General features: G+C 39.3%; 2 protein-coding genes across 3 annotated transcripts; both read left to right on the forward strand.

Annotated features, from left to right (window-relative positions):
• Positions 1-213: 213 nt before the first annotated feature.
• LOC135461319 (sodium-dependent phosphate transport protein 2B-like) lies at positions 214-8,533 on the forward strand. 2 transcript variants are annotated; one of them, XM_064738348.1, is made up of 9 exons: positions 214-758; positions 857-1,055; positions 2,119-2,259; positions 2,703-2,834; positions 3,345-3,536; positions 4,441-4,559; positions 4,830-4,898; positions 5,148-5,295; positions 5,489-8,533. In XM_064738348.1, the coding sequence occupies exons 1-9, from the start codon at positions 693-695 to the stop codon at positions 6,487-6,489; spliced, it is 2,067 nt and encodes a 688-aa protein (XP_064594418.1). In that variant the 5' UTR covers positions 214-692; the 3' UTR covers positions 6,490-8,533. The 2 variants fall into 2 exon arrangements, with proteins under 2 accessions (XP_064594418.1, XP_064594419.1); XM_064738349.1 differs by lacking the exon at positions 857-1,055.
• Positions 8,534-14,307: 5,774 nt separating this feature from the next.
• On the forward strand, positions 14,308-19,824 carry LOC135463801 (uncharacterized). The gene is made up of 3 exons (XM_064741246.1): positions 14,308-14,332; positions 14,794-14,892; positions 17,177-19,824. The coding sequence occupies exons 1-3, from the start codon at positions 14,308-14,310 to the stop codon at positions 19,822-19,824; spliced, it is 2,772 nt and encodes a 923-aa protein (XP_064597316.1).
• Positions 19,825-22,660: the final 2,836 nt, after the last annotated feature.

Consider the following 22,660-nt stretch of genomic DNA (forward strand, 5'->3'; position numbering starts at 1 on the left):
TAACTTAGTTTCATAAGACATAACTAGTTGATAAGACACCAGTATAAATCGATGTTAAACCTGTGTTACGCACGTGGCGCCATATGTTCTGAATAAATTACAGATCTTCATAATTTATGTCATCTTCCCTTCCATTTCAGTCAGAAACAAAGCCTGGAAAACGCGTCAATTGGTAGCTGGGAGCCAAGAAATACTAACACAGATCACATATTTCATTACTCTTCTAAGCTGAAATTTCGTAAAAGCCGGCTCAAGGTGACAAATACTATATAGTATACGTAGTGACCCCGCTTAGTAAGTAGTCCGTGCCATTCACCTTCATGTTACACTCGTGTTCCCCGCATGTTCAGAATCCTGATTGGCTAGCAGAGACGAGCCTATTTCTTTATTATTATAATTACCTTGATAATCAGGATTAGAAAAATAGATTACATACTGCCTTTATCCGACATATTAACGATATTAACTGCCGTCGTTGACATGGTAAACATTATCAGCTTAATTTCAACTTAATTTGGTTATAATGGGAGTAAACATTCAGGGTCATTTCACGTGAGATCGGCGCATGAACACAACATGAATATGTATGAGTCTGTAAAAATCACACGTTGCCGGCGAGTTACCGGCAGAATATGGTGAGCATTTGAGACAGGCAGACACCACTGGAAAGAAAGCCGAACTCGACCATTTCGATGTCTGCTAAAGGCATCTATCTCCCCGACACACCGCCACCTGAGTACGAAGACGCTGTGAAGCAGGTAAGTGGTTAGGCTAGAGTGAATTATAACCCTTTCTTAGTTAAGATAACACCAAGTGGCGGTGAAACACGCTATTTTTCGTCCTCCCCAAATCACAGGTTCCCGATGACATTTATGCGGAGACTCCACAAAATGCCGCTGAACACGCTGAAGCTGTGGTTGTATTACTGGCAAAGGAAGGGTTAGGCCGTGGGGAGAGCCCTCCGCCGGAGTATGATCTAGTAGATGATGACCTGAGTGACCCTTGGTCGGACACTGACTCTGCCTTAGAGGAGAGCGATGGCCCAACATGGTCTGGTGGGTATATGGAGAGCATAATTTGTGTTGTGTATGGAGCGCGCGAGGCGCCAAGCTAACGGTCATTTCTGCGCGCGCCGGCATATCTCCGGGTTTTAATCTCCTCCTTCCTCTTCCCGCTAACACAACAATACATACCCCATCCATGCCACGCGCACCGCTTTACGTAGACATTTTCTCAGTTTTTAAACAGGTAGATATCTAGCGCGAGCAGTTGTCGAGATTCCATAAACATCTGGGAAGAAGTAATATTGATTTGCAATAAACTTTCCATTGGATCCTGATGATATCATTGTCATCATTTTATGTATACAGTGCTTTAATTTTAATTTTTTTCTTTCTATAAATCGTTTGGTAATATGGAACTAATCGACTATAATCAAGTGTTAACAAGGGTTTTATGATCGCCACTTAGTTGCGTCTTTGAAATTTTTCAATGAAATAGTCGTCATAATGTTTTTCAAAAAATTAAGGGGAAAAAAGGCTTAGTGATAATTAATTTTTTTTAAAAAGTCAGTAGATATATATTTTATGTTGTTATTGGAGGGGGTGCTTGTGTAGGAATCCTGCGTGTTCTGACCATTCTTCTAATCTTGTCATATTGTCATCTTCTGAAACATTGTAAAAGGGTGTAGCAGATTGAAGGGTGCTAAACTTGATTTAAGATCCACCACCCCAGTTAACTGTTAGACAATGAAGATGACCTGATGTGACTTAACATTTAAGGCAACAGTGCTTTAATTGTTTGAAATGAATTTAAATCGGAACATATTGACACCCGGAGATTGCTTGTTCTTGATTGTTTATTCATGATGTCAACATAATTAAACCTTTCGTTTTCAGGTGCATGGAATGCATTAAAATGTGGAAAACATTGAATCTAAATTAATGTATCTTTGGTCATTGTTTGTAGGACCATATTCACAGATGCATGTTTTTGTTTGTATAATAAATAATCTTTCTCCTTTCTAGGAGAGAGTAAATGTTTTATTTGTGGACTAAGACACTCATGATTTTCCATTTTTCTTTTTTTTTTTTTTCTTTTTTTTTTTTCTCTCACTAGAATTGGGATGTTGGTTGAAGTTCAGACGGGTGACAAAATGGACCATCCAAATTCTCGGCCTCTTTATGCTCCTTTTCTTCTTCATCTGCTCTCTGGGTTTGCTCAGCTCAGCCTTCCGTCTCCTGGGTGGGAAAACAGCTGGTAAGTTAAAATCTTCCTGATTTTTGTAAATTCAGTGTTTCTTCCTCTGTCTTTTACCTGTATTTACCTGATTGGCTAAAATATATAAAACTGTTCTAAAAGACGAAATAAACCAAGTTGAAAGTAAGGAATACTGAGCAGAATTTCCTATGAATTGGTGTGTTTTGTAAAGATTTTGGGTCCAGTTGTAGGAAAAGTTCAATGCACTTATTTGCCATGGCAACCAGCAGAGTTTCCATTACCATTAATGGATTATGTTGCCATGGCAACTTTTGTAACTAAAAGAGCAAGTTGTGTAGGTGGAACCTGAAATCTTCTCAAAGTCCTTAATATTTTATTTTGTGTATCAAATTGTTAAGATCCATGAATTGAGCACAGATTTCCATTGGCTTTGATGAGAGTGTGCCTTTACCTAACTATATCATGCATTTTGTCTGTTACAGGAAATGCCCTCTCCGACAACGAGTTAATGAGAAATCCAGTGGCAGGCTTGATGATAGGAGTACTAGCCACAGTACTGGTTCAGAGCTCCAGTACCTCCACCTCTATTGTGGTTACAATGGTGGCATCAGGAAGTGAGTAACTGGGTCATCATTGAAAAGCTGAACCAGTAAATCTGGCCGTTATATCAGATGCATTCATTTTTGTCTGCTATTAGTAAAACATAGTTCAGAAAAGGTTGCAGAAATGTGCACATTTGTCTCTTGCCTCCATTTTATGTACTTTCAGTAAAATGTAATTAAGGGGAAAAAAGGTTGTGGTGAAACTTGTGATTTTTCTTTTTTTCGGATTTATATAGAAAATGAATGTAAAGAAAAGAGTTGGGATTGAGTGTATTTGACCTAAAGTTTAGCAGTTTTCGAGTGGCACCATTTGTTTGGTTTTGATTCAAACATCTTAAGCGGCTATTAATTGGCAGGTCTAACAGTTCTGTGTTAAGTTTGAATAATTTCTTGTCTGAAAAAGTTAAGTACTGTTAAAACTTCAGGTACACTGTACAGTTGTTATCAGTGAGCTGAGGAATGAGGGGGGATTTTTTTGTAACTCATCGATTAAATTATTTTTCTCTTTGTTTCTGATGTTAGTCATTGACGTTCCCTCGGCTATTCCGATTGTGATGGGAGCAAACATTGGGACATCGGTGACAAACACAATCGTGTCTCTGGGTCAAGCTGTGGACAGGAAGCAGTTTTGCCGAGCCTTTGGTGGCGCCACAGTTCATGATATGTTCAACTGGTTGACTGTCATTGTTCTGTTACCGCTAGAGGTCTTTTCAGGTAAGAAATTAGTCCTTGTGCAGCACTGGAAAAAAAAATCGAATCAAATCAGCAAAGTTGGTACTTAGATTAATGAACAGGGCCAAGCATTGGTCAGTCAAGTGTTTTGTGATTGGGTGGGGTTTCAGGAAACTAACATTTTGAATATGCTTGTTGCCACTTTGATTGGCAGTCAGCACTGAGAGGCTTTAGCAGGGAAACAGGACTGTGTCCTGATTCACAAAGCGCACATAGCACTAGGTTCACGTAACTGCCATGGCAACGTAATACCTACAGTGCTGGTCGCCATGAAAGTTACGTGCATGTAACGTTACATGTACTTTGCAAAACGGGCCCCATGTTGGCTGGGTTTCAGTATAATGTTATCGGGTGGAGTTTCATGTTTGGTGTCTCAGGCATGATACTTAAGTGACGGCAGCACTTTGGTGGCATGGGCTCGCCCTGCCTCAAGAAGACACAGTGTATGTTCACCCTCTTAATGACTTTTCGTTGTCTGAAAAATTGTTAAGTAGGACATAAAGACCCAGACATATGATACATACATTTCAAATGTAGGAGCATGGGTATTACCTGGTTGCTAGGTGACCACAGCATGTTGTGTAGGTCTTGTAATCCTGCACAATTAACGAGTTAGCCATAGTTCATTATTTTCTTGACAAATGAATCTGTGTAGTTTGCACAGACACAAAAGACCCACTTCTACCGGTTGAGGGCACAGACAGTGGGTCACTGATCATAGACAAAAAGGGTAATGCAAGATCCTAATCCATCATTATGCCAGACAAAGGCGCATTTGTCTACAGTAAGTGATGGGTATGTAGGCTAGCTCAGGTTACTGCACTGTTTTTTGGAGGTCACCGAGCCATGCAGTTCTCACCTGATAGAGGTCACTTTGTACTCACAGGTTACATGTTCCGCCTGACCAGTATCATTGTCGACAGTTTCCAGTTGAGCACAGCCAAGGGAGGTAAGCCTGATCTTCTGAAGACCCTGACCAAACCAGTGACAAACCTGATTATCAAGGTGAGTTTGATAAGCTAGGTACATGTAGATGACAGTCAAATTTTGTGACAAATATTATTAGTATTATAGATGTGTGAAAATGTTCACCTAACTAATTTTCTTGAAGTTATTTGAAATGAGTTAGAAGTGTATTTTATTGGAAGTTGGTAAAATGAATTATTTTAGGTAAGGTTGTAGAACTACATAATTGTTTGTGCATAAAACATGTGAACTATTGTGGTTAGGAATGCTGGGAATTTTTATTTATTTATTTATTTTTTTTTTTTTCAGCTTGACAAGAAAGTCATCAGTAAAATTGCAGAGGGACATAAAGAATATGCTGAAAAAAGTCTGTTAAAGGTATGTGTATTTGAGACGCATAAATATGTCCTTCAAGAGCTTGTGGGTGTCTATTATATTTATCATTTTTTGAAATATTTCTAGCAAAGTGGACCATAGAAAACAAAAAAAAAAACCCAACAAAGCAAAAGCATTTATTTTGAATTGATTTACAAATCTTGTTTTGAAAATGACTTTCCTCAAACAAATTGTGATGAAAAGAAAATCAATCTGTTTAGCAAAAATGTGATGTTCTTATTTTGTCATTAGATATGGTGCAAGTTTCAAGAAGTCAACAGTGTGGAGAATAGAAGCAGGGAAGCAAATGTGACCTCACTGATCAATGGAGCCTCAGTTGTCTCCCTTCAGAACATCACAGAACCAGTTAATGTTACCAACTCTATTGGCCTGGAGAAATGTGAGTGAGCTGAGATTCAAACAGAATTAATAAAACAAAATCTCTTAATTTTGGTACTGTTTTCAGATATTGGTAAATGTGCATTTATTCATAAAATCCAGTTGCTCCTCCAAGAGTACAGATTTTAAATCTCCACTTTTCTTGATGCTTCATTTGTGGGGAATGGCAAAGAACATCTACCTTGTTTTTCCAGGCCACACACTATTCAGCCATCTTGGATTGAGCGACATGGTCACTGGGATCATCCTCCTGATCTTCTCCATCTTCCTTCTCTGTCTTTGTCTCGTTGGGATGGTGAAGCTGCTACAACACATGCTCAAGAGCCACATCTGCAAAGTCATCCGCAAGTTTGTCAACGCTGACTTCCCTGGCTACCTGGCCTTTCTCACTGGCTATGTGGCCATCATAGTCGGTGCTGGACTAACTATACTTGTGCAGAGTAGTTCTATTTTCACATCCGCTCTCACCCCACTGGTAGGTCTAGGTGTCCTGAAGATAGAGCGCATGTACCCCTTGTGCCTGGGTGCCAATATCGGTACCACGGCCACGGGGTTATTGGCCGCCCTTGCTGCCTCCGGGGACAAACTAGAAGCTAGTCTGCAGATAGCTCTCTGTCATCTCTTCTTCAACATTAGTGGTATTGTTCTGTTTTATCCTGTTCCATTCATGAGAAAACTTCCCATAGGCTTAGCGAAGATGTTAGGAAGGACAACAGCTAAGTACCGTTGGTTTTCCATCCTGTATTTGCTGGTGATGTTTTTCCTGCTCCCCGTTGGTGTGTTTGGCTTGTCCATGGCTGGAGTCATTCCCTTGGCCGTAGTGGGAGGAACCTTTCTCCTCCTCATATTTGTCATTGTCCTCATTAATGTGCTCCAGAGAAAAGCTCCCCGCGTCTTGCCTGCAACACTCAAGTCCTGGAAGTTCCTGCCCAAGTGGATGCGCTCTCTCCAGCCCCTGGACAAGCTGCTGCAAAAGGTAGGAGAAGTGGTGCAGAAGTGCTGCCCATGCTGTTGTAAAAAAGACAGCTCTGACGAGTCCTACTCCGAGATCGAGTCAGTGGGATGCTTGTGTTGCTCTATGACAAAACCCCAAAACCGTAGACCGGAAGAGACTTGTATGGACGAATCGCCTATAAGTTCCAGATCTACCTCTGTCTTGTTACCTATACATATAGAGCGTTGTAGTGTAGTATGACACCAGTGCTTTCAATAGAAGATCTTATTTTTGTACCATCTATGCTCTGCACAAACACCGTGTGCGAGAAATATGTAAATATATTTGTACTTGTACGTAAGATGCTAAATACAGCTGTTTAGAAGAATCTCATTGAACAAAAAGGCAAACCCCTTTTTTTATATTCCATTTTATTTGCAGTCTTTTTGTCCTTTTCTCTATCATTTGTACAATGTGTTGTTTTGCTGTTATTTCAACCATTTCCAGCTATTTATTCCTGTTTGGTTTATTTATGACCTTGACTGTGAGGCATTCAGCATTGAAAATCATTAACCGGGAAGGCCGCGACTTTATTCTCATCAAAGTCACCGACCGACATAAATTCAGCAAGGTTGAAGCTTGTCCGTAAATCGTTCTGTCCAAAACAAGATTTCGTGAAGAAAGCTCTTGTTCTATCGTAAACCTCTTTGGTAATTGTAAGAATCGATTTTCATAGCATTTATTAAGCTTGATCCAAGGCAATGTGTGCTTCATTTGTCGTAGGTTTTTTTTAACGGAACAATTTTGTCTGGTGAAGAGGTTTATTGTACATAACTTTTCTCTTTTTTTTTTCTTTTTTTTTTTGATGTTAATGAGTTATTCCTTTTACTGTATATTGTATTTCCTGTTCGAGTTGAAATAAGAGGTCAGTATGCGTTACATCTGAACGGTTTTTCTTTCGTTTTGGGCCATATTTCTAGTCTGCAACGGTACAGATTTGCTGCTGATGTCCGCGCTCTATCTTGTCAGACGTTGTCAACGAACTCCACCTATGCATTTATTAGTAAGGGTGAACTATATACCCTATAGCTAGTCAACGGTCTCTCGTATTACATTATGTGAGTACATTCAGGTGAACAAATTTGAACTTCGCAGATGATTGCATTGTATACAAGGCCAAGCTTGCGTTACCCATTCCGACTTCTTATGCGTGGTATTGTTCAAATGAAGTATTTTAACAAGTCGTGCACGAAATGTTTTGCTTACTGCCGTCGTATTTATGTGAAGATAAAGATGCTGAATTTTGATATAAACATTCTTTTAACTGCATTTATTTATTGAGATTTGACTAGTTATGGCACTTACCATTGTGTAAGGTATCAGCTGATGTTACTTGTACGGTATTTTTATTTTCGACAGAAGAACAACTGTTTTGACTTTTCTTTTCACCAAATTTACAGGGTAGTACCTGTAGCGAATTCCTATTTTACTTAATCAAGTTAAGCTCGGAAACATATTGACATATATACTGACATGTTAAAGTTCTTACAGTAATTGATCTTCACCTATTTAATGAGTTTTCTCTTCACAGAACCGTTTAATGTTAATAGTGACGTTGAACTATGCTTGTTACGATCAATCTGTTTTTTGGGACATTGTGTTTACAGTGGTTATATTTATGTTGTTACATATATTTTGTTCACTGACTATTGTTTTGGGATGTCAATAGCCATGCAGCTGTTTTGAGTTCTCTGCTGTAAACATATTTATCAATAACTGATTATTTGTTATTGAAGCCTGTAGTTTCCTTTCTATGGGTATTTGCGTCCACAAGCCAGAACAAGAGTTGGACATATAAAGTATTATTTGCTGGGTTTAAATGTGCTAAGATGAACATATCCGAAGATCTTGGGGGTTTTTTTTTATTCCAGTTCATTCCGGTGAATGAACTGGTGACGGGAAATCCATCGCCACTGATTGACCAACCAACTTACCGCCATCATGCAACCCTGTGCAACTACCAAATAGGGTTTTATTTATTGTAAATTATGTCCTGTTATTTTATGTCACAAATTGTTCTGAAAGCGGAGAAAATAGCTCAGAATAAAATTCTTACACTTGGAAAAAAATATCAATTTGTGGAATTGTTTGTGTAGGTTGGTGAATGCTGGCTTGGTTTTGGAAAATTTTAGAGACGGTAATAAAACATTCTGTGAAATCTTCCTCGCGATCGGGCTGAACTAATGTCTATGTGGCTAGAAAGGAAACGCGAAAAAGAACAACACAACGAAGATTTTGGGTTTGAAGGGAAATGAAGAAAGTTATGTAAAAAACTTTCATCTTTGCAACTTATTTTTTTCAACTCTATTGTTTGGAAATTGCAAACTTTCCGCCAATGGCTTGAAATTTTCAAGAATGGCGATTTCCGTGAACTTGCTGGCAACGTGAGGCCAGACTAGGTATCCCTCCACAACCCAGTGGGGCTCTTTCCCTACATTGTCATGCCAGTTGTGTTGGCAACTATCACTGTTGATGTCAAGAAAGCAGGCTACATATTTGCCGGACAGTCCGATGGAGCTTTGAAAACCAGTAGTTCAAATCCATTTCTGTTGAGCGTTACAGACGTTACATAACAAGGGCATGCGCCTGTGTTGGGTTGTATCCTAAACTAAAACCAATCGTTTAATACATCCTCTTTTTTTTTTTTTTTTTTTTTTTTTTTTTTTTTTGTTAGCTCGCCGAAATTAAGGGCCTTTGCGTCTGTTTGTAGACAATTTCAGACTCGATCTATGACGAGCTTTAACAATAGTTTGAATCAATGGTAGGCCTACGTGAAGAAATTGATGGGGGTAAAAACTACAGTTGACGTTCCGAACTTTGAAGGAGAAGAAAAATAAAACTGACACCAAAATCTGATGAAAGAGCGCGAAAACGTATTTGCAAATATGGCTTCAATATTATTTTCTTTAAAGGGAAAAGTATTTAAAAATATTTTTTGTAGTGTGGGTATTTGTGACCACCTCTTGATACATTTGTATTTTATCGTCTTTGCATAATAATGTTCTAAATAACGATGTGATGCATGTCTAATAAATTTATTTAAATTTAAACTGGTCTATATCCAAATACATGCATTTAACCTGAGTTAATAATTTATAAATATATTTAAAAAATATAAATATAATCAAAATCCAGGTTGAACACATTTGTTAGATGAAAAGACCAAATTCTAGTGCAAATATATTTGTTATACATGTGTTACGTCCCCATTTATAACATTATTACGCGGACAATATATACCAAGAGGTAGTCCCAAACGCCCACTATGCAAAAATTAATTTCAGGTGTCTGCTTGTCTTCAAAGAAAAATTGAAAAAATATTAAAAACCTAAATGATTTACAACTAACTTTTGGCACCTTCACTAGTATGTTTTCTTCACCTTTAATGGTAAAATGCAATGGTTTTCCAGCTGGTTTGCTCCACATTAAACCTGTACGTGTTGACAAAAGATTTTACAGTAACACCTAATCTGGAATAGTAATGAATACAGCCCCAAATTACCGATGAAATGACGAGTTCAACTCGCTTGAGAACGAGCGATCCTCATCAGGGAAAATACATGTAGTCTTGCTGGTGATATTTGGACGCTCCAATTCACTTGCTCCGAACCCTCTCCATAGTTACATGTACTTGCAACAAGAATCTGATCATCTGTAATCATGAATTCAAATCTCTCACTTCTAAATTTTACCGAATTTCATTGCAATGTCAGATAACAAACATACAAAAAAGTAAGCCTGTGAAAGAAACATTGTTCTGACTAATATGCCAACTGACAACACACTGCATTACAATTTTAATTTTGACGGTCGGACCGGATGCTTAACATAAAGAGTATACTTTTAGGTATCGGTGATCTCAAACAATGATGAGCTCATACGGCTGAAAATAGTCGAACACCATTTCGTTGTTAAAAACGAGACGTCTTCTCACGAGGAATGCGCAGTTACAAAGAAAACGGTAGAAGGGAGATAACCACATCCGCCCACAGCCAATGCTGATTGCGTGGATGACGTCAGTATGTAATGTATGACTGTTGGCAATAATGTATGTTTGGATAGCACTAGATGGCGGTGCGCAGGCGGCGATGCTGAAGACATGCCAGCCGGGGAATGCCGAATAGGCGCCAAAACAGGTGCAGTATAATGGGCTATATTTACTACTTCGCTTCCCCTACTAACAGCAACTGCATGCATATACAGTGTTAACATCGTGGAAGCCGTGTTGATGGCTGTAACCGCGTATTGTGTTATTGCCATTGTACAGTGTTCGTCTCTCCTGAGATGAGGCTGAGTGTATCTTATCTCTGGCTACAGTAATTAGTATCTCGGCCACTCGGTTCGATATTCACAGTCCCGCTGACATGGACAGCCTGCTATTCCGACCTTCTCATATTGCTAATTTTGTACGCGGTTTGGGTGCCTACAAGGCTACCTAGCTGCACGCGGCTTGTAGACCCAACCGGGCCTTGGGAAAGGCGAATAGAGTGTACACACACTAACCATTATTAGATCAATGACATTAATAGTCATTTTTACCATGAAAACAAATTAGGTGCTGATACAAGGGTTAAGTTCTAGCAAGGGCATTGGATTATATACATGAATATAAAACAAGGGCTTGAACCCTTTCTCTGGGTCATGCGAAACGTTATGTAACTGCTATGGCTGAAAGAATGCGTGGCTGTCGTTTAAAAGCATCAAAGCGAAAGCGCAGTGGATTAATGTAGGCCTGTTTGTGTAAAGGACACATTCTGTGTGGATGCACGGCATGTCATATGGCTTGTGTCCTCTTCATGATGTTTCAGTGAGACAGCACAATGAATATGACGTCAGTGCATGGGATAATATAGTCAAATAAACAGACGTAATGATTTCTGTTGAAGACCAATCACACATAATAAAGTCTACAAAAACGTATAATGGTTATACAAAGAATCGGAACGTTATAGACGATTTTTCATATTAGCCTATACAAATTTTTCAAACCAGTGTACAAATGATTAGCATCAGCAGTAAACATGTAAAACGAATTGTTGAACACCACGGTTTTGGGGATATTACTGCTCGGCTATCCAGCTGTGAATTGTTATTATTTTTAAATCCTTATATACTGTCATATATAATGATACTACGAAGTAGAAATGTAATCTCGAAAAGTTAAGCCGCATCCACACGGTGGGATTTGTCATATACTGACTTGCCTTGCGATTAGTCGAATGAATTAATGGACAAGCTTTAGTTCGAACTATTTATATTTCCACCAAATCGACTGTCAACAAGTTTCAATTTTGTTGAATCGGTGTAAATGGCAAATCATGCCGTGTGATCGGAACTTAAACATACAGATGATTTCATTCAGACCGACTTATATGCGGTAAATCAGTTCGATCTAGTCATTCAATCGTGGTCAAGTTATCACAGGGCGAAGCTTCAGATTATAGCAGACTTTATGCTGGTGCACTGTAGACATATATACGTCAGCACAATCTGTGAGACTCTACATGTGTCTCTTTTCTGACACCGCTAATTAGTCTGTCAATCGTTTGTGGAGTTCATCTACGAGGTATTTCAATAATAAAACCAATAACCAGTTTCAATCATATGTTCAGTCTGTAAATTTGTTCATAAGTTGATATGTGGACTAATCCCACACTCATTTCCAATAGGTTGATGAATGGGTTAATCCCTCAGACCTTTGATGTCATTCAGTTTGTGATCATTTTATACAGGTTGATCGATCTGGTAATGCCACAACCAGCTCATGAAGCCAATCATCCCATACATTAATCAGTGAAAGAATCAGTCGTTCGAATTAATAAATGGCATGTCAAGAAACTTATCATTTCATTTAGTTAGTCATGTAACCGACCATTTATTGTCAAAATTTCATTTCTTTATATTTATTGTTTGCTTCATTTTAACCATATTTTATTGTTTTATTTTGGAACAGAGAACTGGCTCAGTGCAAACCCAATTTCATTAGCCACGTAAATTCTTCCAGTAATCTCTTCTTCCTGTTTTCATTTCGTATTTATTGACTGTATGTTAGACGTAGCATCTCCCTGTATGTGCAAACTAAGCTAACGAAGGTATAGATCTGACGTCTTACAACAACTGGTCCAGAAGTGGGAATTTCCATTTCCATGACGTCGAATCTCGTCGAATCTGCTTCGTGTTCTCCCTCGATCTATCAATTTCCCAAGCTGTTTCAACAGTCGTTGACCCCTCTGTCTGCCTAGATTCTGGTCAGACCGTGGTCTCGCTGCGCTTGTTCTGTTTTAGTGACTGTGTTGTCCAGATTTTCTACAAGCTTTTGTTCGTATGAGTATTCAAGCTTATGCACTTTTATAGGAAGATAACTGCTGATTTGTAAGCCACAAATTCATAAACAAAAGAAAACAGTTTTAGCAAGGGATAAATAGATAGAAATTCATTTTATTGGATAAACTCTGATTGAGTCCTGGATCTGAGCAATTAGATGCAAGATTTAAAATTATGGGACCTATGACGTCACCCTCGAAAGGAACTCCTTATATGAGGAAGCACGACGGCTGTGTTAATATCAAAATGTTAATTTTACGGTCTCAGCCAATATGGCCGATCTGTAAAACTGTTCTGCAGCATGTATTGTGATGATGTGAAGGCATTGCAGGCATGCGCGCTTCTGACGTCTATGGAAAATACGCGGAGGAACAATATATATACACGCACGTGATCACCACAGCAACAGTATTACATAATCAGCGTGTCATAAGATATGCAAGGCTTATATGACAAACAGACCAGAAGCGAGTGTGATTAGTGTACCATTCATACCTGCCCCATCCACTTCGTACATAAGACATGCATAAATGTGTTCCGTCCTTTTCTGAAGGTAAGGATATGTATATGTATCAGCTTATACAACACGATTAAACTGGGTGAAGTTGGCGTGTTGGTTCGAACTGTAGACCTATGAACTGCATGTCGAACTAATCTCTTTCCGCTTTGGACAGTGGATTTAGAGAGAGATACATATGTAACTTTGTCTGTATTCTGTTTATTAAACTTTCCGAATGTATACAGGAGAGCAATGTGTAACTGCATCAATTCAAATTAAAATCCGGAGTAGTATTCTCTTTATCATTCAGATGCACAGTTATGTCTATATCAATGAATCCAACCGTGTAATAACAAAAGCGTTGCGTTACTCAGCAGTCAAATACATGTATATAATAATAAAGTGCAATACCAAGTGACATATTACACCGAAATATATAAATTTTCTCCATCAGTGGGTAATCCCTGATATGTTATCTTTTTACAAATTATAATGCAATTATACTGTTGTACAGGGTATGACATACAAGAAACATGTCATGCATGCTTCCACGATATGTACACCTTGGGAATATTATACTCTTGACTTAACTACCCTATATCAGACATTGGCTGTGATTTCACCGTTGTCTGAATTATCCACGTGAGGACTAAGCTTGAGTGGCTTAATTACCATTTCTCTGCATATGTACGCCCCCTTTCCATTCTGCATAGCGTGGCGTGCATGCATATGTACATGTCATGTATGTGGGTATTGGTGAAAGTGGCTAAATGCCTGAGGTTGTAACCACGTAACCCATCGGCAGACAAGTGAATGTTCTAATCAGGGCACAAGACAATGTGGCCATAGCATCGATTTGATTATCTGCTGAAATGACGCCTTCATCTCACCACTAACCGAGAGTTCCCGCATCGTAATGTGAACGAGGCTAATCCCATTTGAGTTCACCCGGCACGCCACCTTGGCAGGCTCCATACGTTCTCAGTCAGGCACGTCTGGCTTATCTTGTAGGTCTACTCCTATAATGCCATTATGAACTTATGTGATATTTTCTCCGCTTTTAGGTAAAGAGGAACATTGGACATGAAAGCAAGATGGTTCGTGTTGAGTTTACGTGGATGCCTGTTCACATGGCTGTACATTATGTGACCGACTAAAACCACTCATCCGTGGTCAAAGCTTCACTCAGGGAGAAAATGGGTCATTCTAATTCAAAACCAGGTAGGTTAAAGGAACCAAGATGACCACAGTGTATATTCGTATCACATGGATTGATGACTTTAATAGACCATTTTGATCGAAATGGATTATGCTTTACGATTCACAGACCTCCAGATATGTAAAGTTATTTTCAGCTATAGTCTCTAACTGTATAGCTGTAATGAAAGCTGTTGTTATATCCGAGGAGACATATTAAAACACACAAGCGTACCAAAGATATGCGGTATATATATATATATATATATATATATATATATATATATATATATATATATATATATTAATGCGCCAGTCTTAACATTCGTATTTTGCATATGCCAATGTGAACATCACTGGCTATAGTAAATAAACTTGTGTTGTGCGTGTAAAGTTGAAGACCTTTCCCCGAAACTGAATTCACAGAGGCGCTTGTTTTCTGATTTGGTACACTAGGATGAGATGATTTGTTATTGATGTTGAAGGTTCGTTACTCGACACGGTGTATGGGAGTTACGTCAGCAAGGACATTCTCAAGGCGGTTAACGAAAACGGCGTGGGTGAGGAGCAGGAGTATTTGAAGCGTGAGTATGGGTCTGGGATTGTTGAGTATAAATGTGTGAAGGACTGAGGGGTATAGATATGTCAAGAACTGTTGAATATAAATGTGTCAAGGACTGTTGAGTATAAATGTGTCAAGGACTGAAGAGTATAGATCTGTCAAGGACTGCTTATTATAAATGTGTCAATGACTGTTGAGTATGTTGAGTATAAATGTGTCAATGACTGTTGAGTATGTTGAGTATAAATGTGTCAGGGACTGTTGAGTATAAATGTGTCAAGGACTGATGAGTATAAATGTGCCATGGACTAATGAGTAAATGTGTCAGGGATTAAAGGTGGAGAAAACATAAATATGACATGAAGTTCAGATGAAAGAGTGTGAAAAGTTATTCCTAAATGTGGTCTTAAGTATTTTTTCCGATTTTTCCCTAAGGAGAAAAAGACACTTGAAAATAAATTTTGTATGGTGAGTATTAGGGACCTCCTTTTGGTATTTATAGTCTTTGTTTAATAATGTCATAAATGAGGATGTAACACAGGTTTAATAAATATTTTTGCACTAGAATTTGTTCTTTTCAGCTAACAAATGTATTAAACCTCAAATTGGATCATATTTATATGTTTAATATGTTCATAAATATTATCATGATTTAGGTTAAATGCAAAAGTTTCGATATAAACAACAAATTTACTTTCAAATAAATTTATTAGACAAGCATCACATCCTTATTTAGAGCATTATTATGCAACAATGATAAATACCAAAAGTTGGTCCCAAATACCCACCATAAAAAATATTTTCAAATACGCTTTTCTCTTGAAAAAAAAAGTAAAAAAAAAGTATTAAACATCATATTTGCAAATAAGTTTTGACACTCTTTGATCTGATTTTGCCATCATTTTTATGTTTTCTTCTCCTTTAATGAGTAAATGTGCCATGGACTAATGAGTAAATGTGCCATGGTCTAATGAGTAAATGTGTCAGGGATTAATGAGTAAATGTGCCATGGACTAATGAGTAAATGTGCCATATACTAATGAGTAAATGTGTCAGGGATTAATGAGTAAATGTGCCATGGATTAATGAGTAAATGTGCCATGGACTAATGAGTAAATGTGTCAGGGATTAATGAGTAAATGTGTCATGGACTAATGAGTAAATGTGCCATGGACTAATAAGTAATTGTGCCATGGACTAATGAGTAAATGTGTCATGGACTAATAAGTAAATGTGCCATGGAATAATGAGTAAATGTGTCAGGGATTAATGAGTAGAAATGTGTCTGGCGGTTAAATTCCTCAGAAATTGGTGAGTAAATGTGGTAGGGAGTAGTGCTAGAGATTGGTGAGTAAATGAACCAGAGGCTGTAGCTAGTGTGTCAGAGACTAATGACTAAATATGTCAGAGACTAGTGAGGAAATGTTCCAGAGACTATTGAGGAAAGGTGCCAGACTAGTGAGGAAACGTGCCAGAGAGTAGTGAGGAAATGCACCAGACTAGTGAAGAAATATGCCAGAGAGTGGTGAGGAAATGTGCCCGACTAGTAAGGAAATGTGCCAGAGAGTAGTGAGGAAATGTGCCAGAGACTAGTGAGGAAATGTGCCAGAGACTAGTGAGGAAATGTGCTAGAGACTAGTTAGGAAATTTGCCAGAAACTAATGACGAAATGTGTCAGAGACTAGTGAGGTAATGTGCCAGAGATTAGAGGGCAAATGTGTTGGGGATTGTTTTTGTTTTCATCCGAAAAATGTTTGGGTCGAATCTCAAATATTTCCTTAAAGATTAATTCCAATGTGAGTGTGTCAAGGAATATTCTTTAACGATGCCTGTGGTGTTAATAATATTAAACTATGAAGGACGAAACGTTTAGGTCCTAATTATGTATAAAGAGAGAGAGTTTTTGACATTTATTTATAGCGTATCAATACTGCTACACTCAAATTCTCATGGTGATTTGCTAAGAAAATATATTATGTAGCAGTATGTATGTTGATTAAAAAACTATGGTTCTTATTCTTTACAAATGCTCTCTATATTAGATTTTCTGTTCATATCCATTATACTTCTCACAAAGGCCATGTTGTTACAATGAGAGATGGAGCAATATTGCTTTGTTGAAATACGTAACATTTCTGTTTTTGTTTCCGTATACGAAGACCAGATAGTGGCCCTGTTGTAACAGTGGGAGAAGGAGCTTTATTATTGAGTTTAAACACTTAACAGATCTCTTTCTGTTGACATAGGGAGGAATTAGCTATATTATTGCATTGAAATACGTAACAGTTTTGTTTCTGTTTGATTAGATCGGACAGAGGCCCTGTTGTTACAATGGGAGAAAGAACAGGAAGTGTTTGTGGAGACGCTGCCGTACAGAAAGGCGCTCAAACAGCTGGAAGAGGTGGGAGTAGTGTTCGTGGTGGGAGAACCCGGGGACGGGAAATCAGTCATAGGCCAGAAGCTTTTGCAGCATTACCAGGGCCAAGGTTATGAGCCATACTGCGTCACTTCGGTGGACGAGTTTTTCCAATGCTGGACTTTACAGCCGAGCAAACCACTGGTCATTCTTGTGGACGACGTGTTCGGCAAATTGAACTTCACACCTTCGGATGCGGCGCATTGGTGCCAGATCCGCCAAATCTGCACCGTCACTGCTGGCAAGAGCAAATTGATATTTACCAGCCGACGACATTTGTACGCCGAGTTCTGCGAGAAGTTCGTGACTCAGCGGGAATCAGTCAGTGCTCTTGTGCTCAACCTGTCCGACACGAGCAGCCGTCTCACCACGGAAGACAAGTACGAGATGCTCCAGGGATTCTGTGATGCCAATAATGTGAACATTATTGTTAGGGAATTGAAGTCCATCGCGTCAAACCCGGCGAACACCACCTCATATCCATTTGCATGCAAGTTTTTCACGTCCGTTGGTGATTTCAGGAAACGAGGCGGGGAGTTCTTTACAAAACCCGTAGAAATTTTACAAGAATATATCGAAACCCTTCGCCAAACCAATAAGACTTCCTATTTTTGCTTGGTCGTGTTGATGTTGTCCGGCGGTCAGCTACAAGTGTCGTCTCTGGACGCCTCTCAGACAGAAGAGCAGCAAGCCCGCATCACGGCCATCGCCGCCGCCTGCGGCTTACAACAAGGCAGTTGTCCAGGAGAGCTCAAGAAATGTCTGCTCGGTATGAAAGGCGTGCTTTTGTACCAAGACGACACCACGCATATTGTGGAATTTTCTCATGAAATCGTGGAAGAAGCCGTGGTTGTGAATTTTGGGAGTCATAACCCACAGGAACTATTGACACTCTGCTCAGCGGCGTTTATTCAGCAGCATGTAAACGCTGCAGTGAGTAAAACCGGATTTGTTATTCAGATACAACCAGCCATGTATAAGATTCTTGCCAAACGCTTTCTCTTAGACATTTTAGAAGACAATGCTGAGTGGGTGTTTAAGAATCCAGTTGTTTGTGATGTCAGCTTTCAGAAAATCTGGTGCAAAGTATTCAGCGAAAACCTTCCGCTGATGCACAAAATACTTGAGAAAGAGAAACACTGTTGGTCACAAGTCAAAGATGGTAAATTGAAAGTGGACTGGAACGGTCCTCAGGTTTTGATGAAAGACAAAATGACCGGGAAATCTGTTACGTCTGTATTTTGTTGGGCTGTTTACTCTGGTGCTCAAGTTATTCTTGATTTCTTAATGGACAGAGTGGAGCAGTTTCTTCCCGTTGAGACTCTCAAAGGCACTTCTCTTCACGGTTCTATCATACCTGCTACAAAAGGAAGGCAGACTCTCAAAGAGGCCACACCCAAGAAGGTTCTCAAGTCGCTTGTTTTACAAGCAGAAATCCAGAACTGTACGCGACCGTCTTTCATTCATATTGCAGCCGGAAGTGGAGATCTGGACATGTTGTCCATTCTACTGCAGCATCAGGTGGCAATTACGACCAAAGATTCGTTTGGGTTGACCCCGACACTGTGCGCAGCCATGCATGGTCACACGGAGGCGGTGAAGCTGCTCCTGAAGAGTAGTGATGCGGCTCTAGTGGCTAGAGATTCATTTGGTCGTGGATTATTGTACCTGGCTTCACTTCATGGTATGCTAGAGATTGCAGAGATCATCATATTCAAAGGGGCGGTAACGTCAAAGGAGTCACGTGATAGCTACGGGATTACACCCCTCCACTTATCGGCGTCCAGGGGGGACAACGAGTTGACAGTGCTTTTGATTAAACAAGGGTTTGACATTAAAGCCAAAGACTTCCAAGGCTGTACTCCACTGCACCATTCTAGCGGCGGAGGCTTTGAGAAAACCGTCAAAATTATCCTGGAAGCTGATGCGGATGTTGATGCCTTGGACAAAAGTGATCGGTCGGCTCTTCACCATGCGTCTCGCGCTGGTGCGGAGAACGTTGTGTCTCTGCTAATAGAAAGGGGCGGATCTGTATCGACGCGAGATAAGGACGGCAACACAGCCTTACATCTCGCTGCCCAGTTTGGACACTGTGCCTGTGTGACAGTGCTCACGGAAAAAAGAGCCGATACTGACGGAAAAAACGCCAGTGGGTGGTCGCCATTACATCTGGCGGCACAGGAAGGACGGAACGATTGTATTCGGATGCTTGTGAAGGCGGGAGTGGGTGTGGGTCAGGTAGGGGGAGAAGGTGAGACTGCCCTGCACTGTGCGGCTTCCTATGGTCACGTTAACACGGTGTTGCTTCTGTTGGAACTCGGTGCTTCTCTGTCCGCTAGAGATGACAGGGGCTGGACGCCACTTCATTCGGCAACGTGGATAGAACAAGAACAAATCGTCGCCCTCCTTCTGGACAAAGGTGCAAACCCCGCGGACAAAACCATCACCGGTCGTACTGCACTCGATTTTGCCGAATTGTGGCACTCGAAAGACATGGTTCAGTTAATGATGGACAAGCTTGCTGACGAATGGTGCTGAAGCATTTTCAGTTCTTTGCGAATAAAAGACCCCATTTAGCTGACATGTACTGATTTAAACAAAAAAAAATTCCAAGGTGAATCTGGAGAAAAATGCTTTCCAAACTTGTCCCAAAATGTGCTTCAATTGGTAGCTCGACTATTGGACGTGAACATCTACATGTGTTATTTGGTGCGCATTGATCCATTCCACAGTTTTATCAATTCCGAATGAATAGGTTTAGCGAAATGTACTTCCGTGCTAGTTTGTACACCCAGAAAACCGCCATAACTAAACAGGCTCAATTTACCCATATACAGTGGAGAATGTCATTCAAAAACGACAAGACTATAGTTCCTAATGTAGGCAAAAGTCACCATATCTTCATTCAAGAACAGATCTGTAATTTATTCTTCTAATGTTAAATTATTCAAACCGACTGGAGATGCCAAACCGCAATAATGGCAAGCATGCACAAAACTTTCTTGTTTACATATTGTTTAATGTTGTAGCTTTCATTCTCTTTGGTGTAGTTTGTACTCAATGGCTATCCTTGTAAAGAAATACGTCTTTTGCTGTCAACAGTCCCGTGTTAATTGCCCTAATTTTGAATAGGCACAATGCACTAGAAGAAAAGTGATGAAGTGCTAAATCTGGTACTTGGCTTCAAATCCCCCTCACTGAAGACTATAACCATTTGTACGAAATATTGAGAAAAAAAACAAACAAATCATTTCGGACTGAAATGATGACTGCTCTCAGTAATGAGTAATTCGAATTCCTGAGGACCAGTAGTTTCCCGGCGATGTACGCCTGTAGAGTAAGGTGTAGTACCGTGCCTGTTGTATACAACATGGCACTGGATAGGCTGTGTTGTCGTTAGTATCTAGAGCCCATGAAGTTTTATCCCGTATATATAGCTAGCTTGGTAGTATTACGCTCTTGTCTGTTTCTTGTACGTCCTCTTGTCTGTCCTGACATCTGCACGCAGACCACCAATCTGCATGATATCAATTCCCTCAATACACAATTAGTGGCCTGAACAATCACTATCTGTCTCTAACAGTTTCCTCAAACACAGCTTGCGCCAAAAGCAAAATTGTTTCAGACCCCAGTGACTAGTCCATTACCAGATGGTAAAGCCTGAGACCACTTGGAACGCGTTAGGGTGTTTCTCATTGCCTAAACTCTTTTGGAGTGGTTGCAGATCATTTTGCTTGACATGAGGCACTCACCCTACCTTCAAACAGAACACATGAGTGGCTGAAAATGTTCTTTACAGAATATTTCTGATAATACTGTAATAAAATTAAAAGCATTTTACTTTTTTATTAACGATGTTTTGTATTCCAATAAGTGTGAATAATATAACAGACGCATTACGCTTCAGTCTAAAATACTAGAAAACATGGTATTTTGACTGACCGCAGTTAGTTGACGACCGACCATAAACCACCGAATAATTCCAGCGGACCTTATGAAAGAAGTTAGGAATCACCTATCATGGTGATCCAGATATTTTCATCACACCCAACTATGTATTCAGACGAAATCGAAAAACTCCTTCTTGCCTTTAACAAAACGGTTCAAATCTCTGTACTGTATTTGTCTGTACCTTTCATGTTTCCTGTACACTTCCCCGCGTGTCTGTGCCCATAAACCACTTACGTAATACCCATACACTGCAACGTGGCAGCGTGAAACGATTTGTTTTACTGAGCCTTGAAGCTCATTGTGCAGCCTGTCAGATTCTCTCATTGTTTATCGCTGTCTTTTTGAGTGTGTTCCTGATGACTTACTTAAAAGAACAAGCGAAATTGTCTTCTTTTTTCTGTTGATACTGTTTTTAATATTTTACATTGCCTATGTTTGCTTAGATACGCTCACACAACAGTATAACTTAACTGAAAGCTAGATCACAAATTATTGCGTATCTTTGATGTTTGATTTGATTGTTGTTCCTTGGAAAAAAATACAATTACTTTCCTTGGAAAAAGTAAGATGATAAATTAAAACTATGAAAAATACGGTATTTACGTCAAGGCTGCAGCAAAACTTCTCTCTGTCAATTCTACTAAATGGACAATCGCATTTCATTAGGTAATGCTGTCTGCATATTGCCAATCACGCAGGGAAATTTCCCGTGAACTTTGACTTAGGCTATAACTGCAACCGAATAATGGAACAATATCACACATTATTTTGATTTTAAGAACCCACAACAACATACATTCTGTGAAAATCGCCACAGATAAGAGCTAGGGACCACGTTACCTTTTGTGATTTCTAAGCCACGGTATTCAACCATGGTTGATATGTATACACGCATGGTATTGTCACGCGGTTTAATGTGTTTCGCTGATTTCTGTGTCGTTGATTTGATTACTTTTTTACAGTGATTTTTATATTTTACCCATTGTTTTGATATTTTATTTGTTGCCAATGTCAGGCCTAAATTGAATCGATTCTGTGATAATAATGTTGACACTGGTTATGTTGTGTCCTGGTTTGACAGTTGTTGACGTTGAACATGAAGTATGTATAAGGTTACATGTGATCAAAAAATAAATGTAAATGTTGGAGTAATCTGAAGTAGTGAAGCCTTTCATGTTTTACATGGTGACATATTCCGTGTTTTTACAGAGTTGTTAAATACGCAGTTGAGTTGTTTGGCTCCGTGAAGCTGTCAATTTGTCAGCGCCCTCAACATTCGAAGAAACTATACATTTTTTGTTATATATAATTATATGATTTTTATGCTGAATGGAGAATGTGACATTTCAATCTTCGGATGATGAATGTTGATGGAATGATTTTATGTAGGTTTTAAACAATTTTCCATTCTTACCTGGAAAGA

The sequence above is a fragment of the Liolophura sinensis genome, chromosome 1 (assembly GCF_032854445.1).
Source record: "Liolophura sinensis isolate JHLJ2023 chromosome 1, CUHK_Ljap_v2, whole genome shotgun sequence".
In the NCBI taxonomy this organism is placed as follows: domain Eukaryota; kingdom Metazoa; phylum Mollusca; class Polyplacophora; order Chitonida; family Chitonidae; genus Liolophura; species Liolophura sinensis.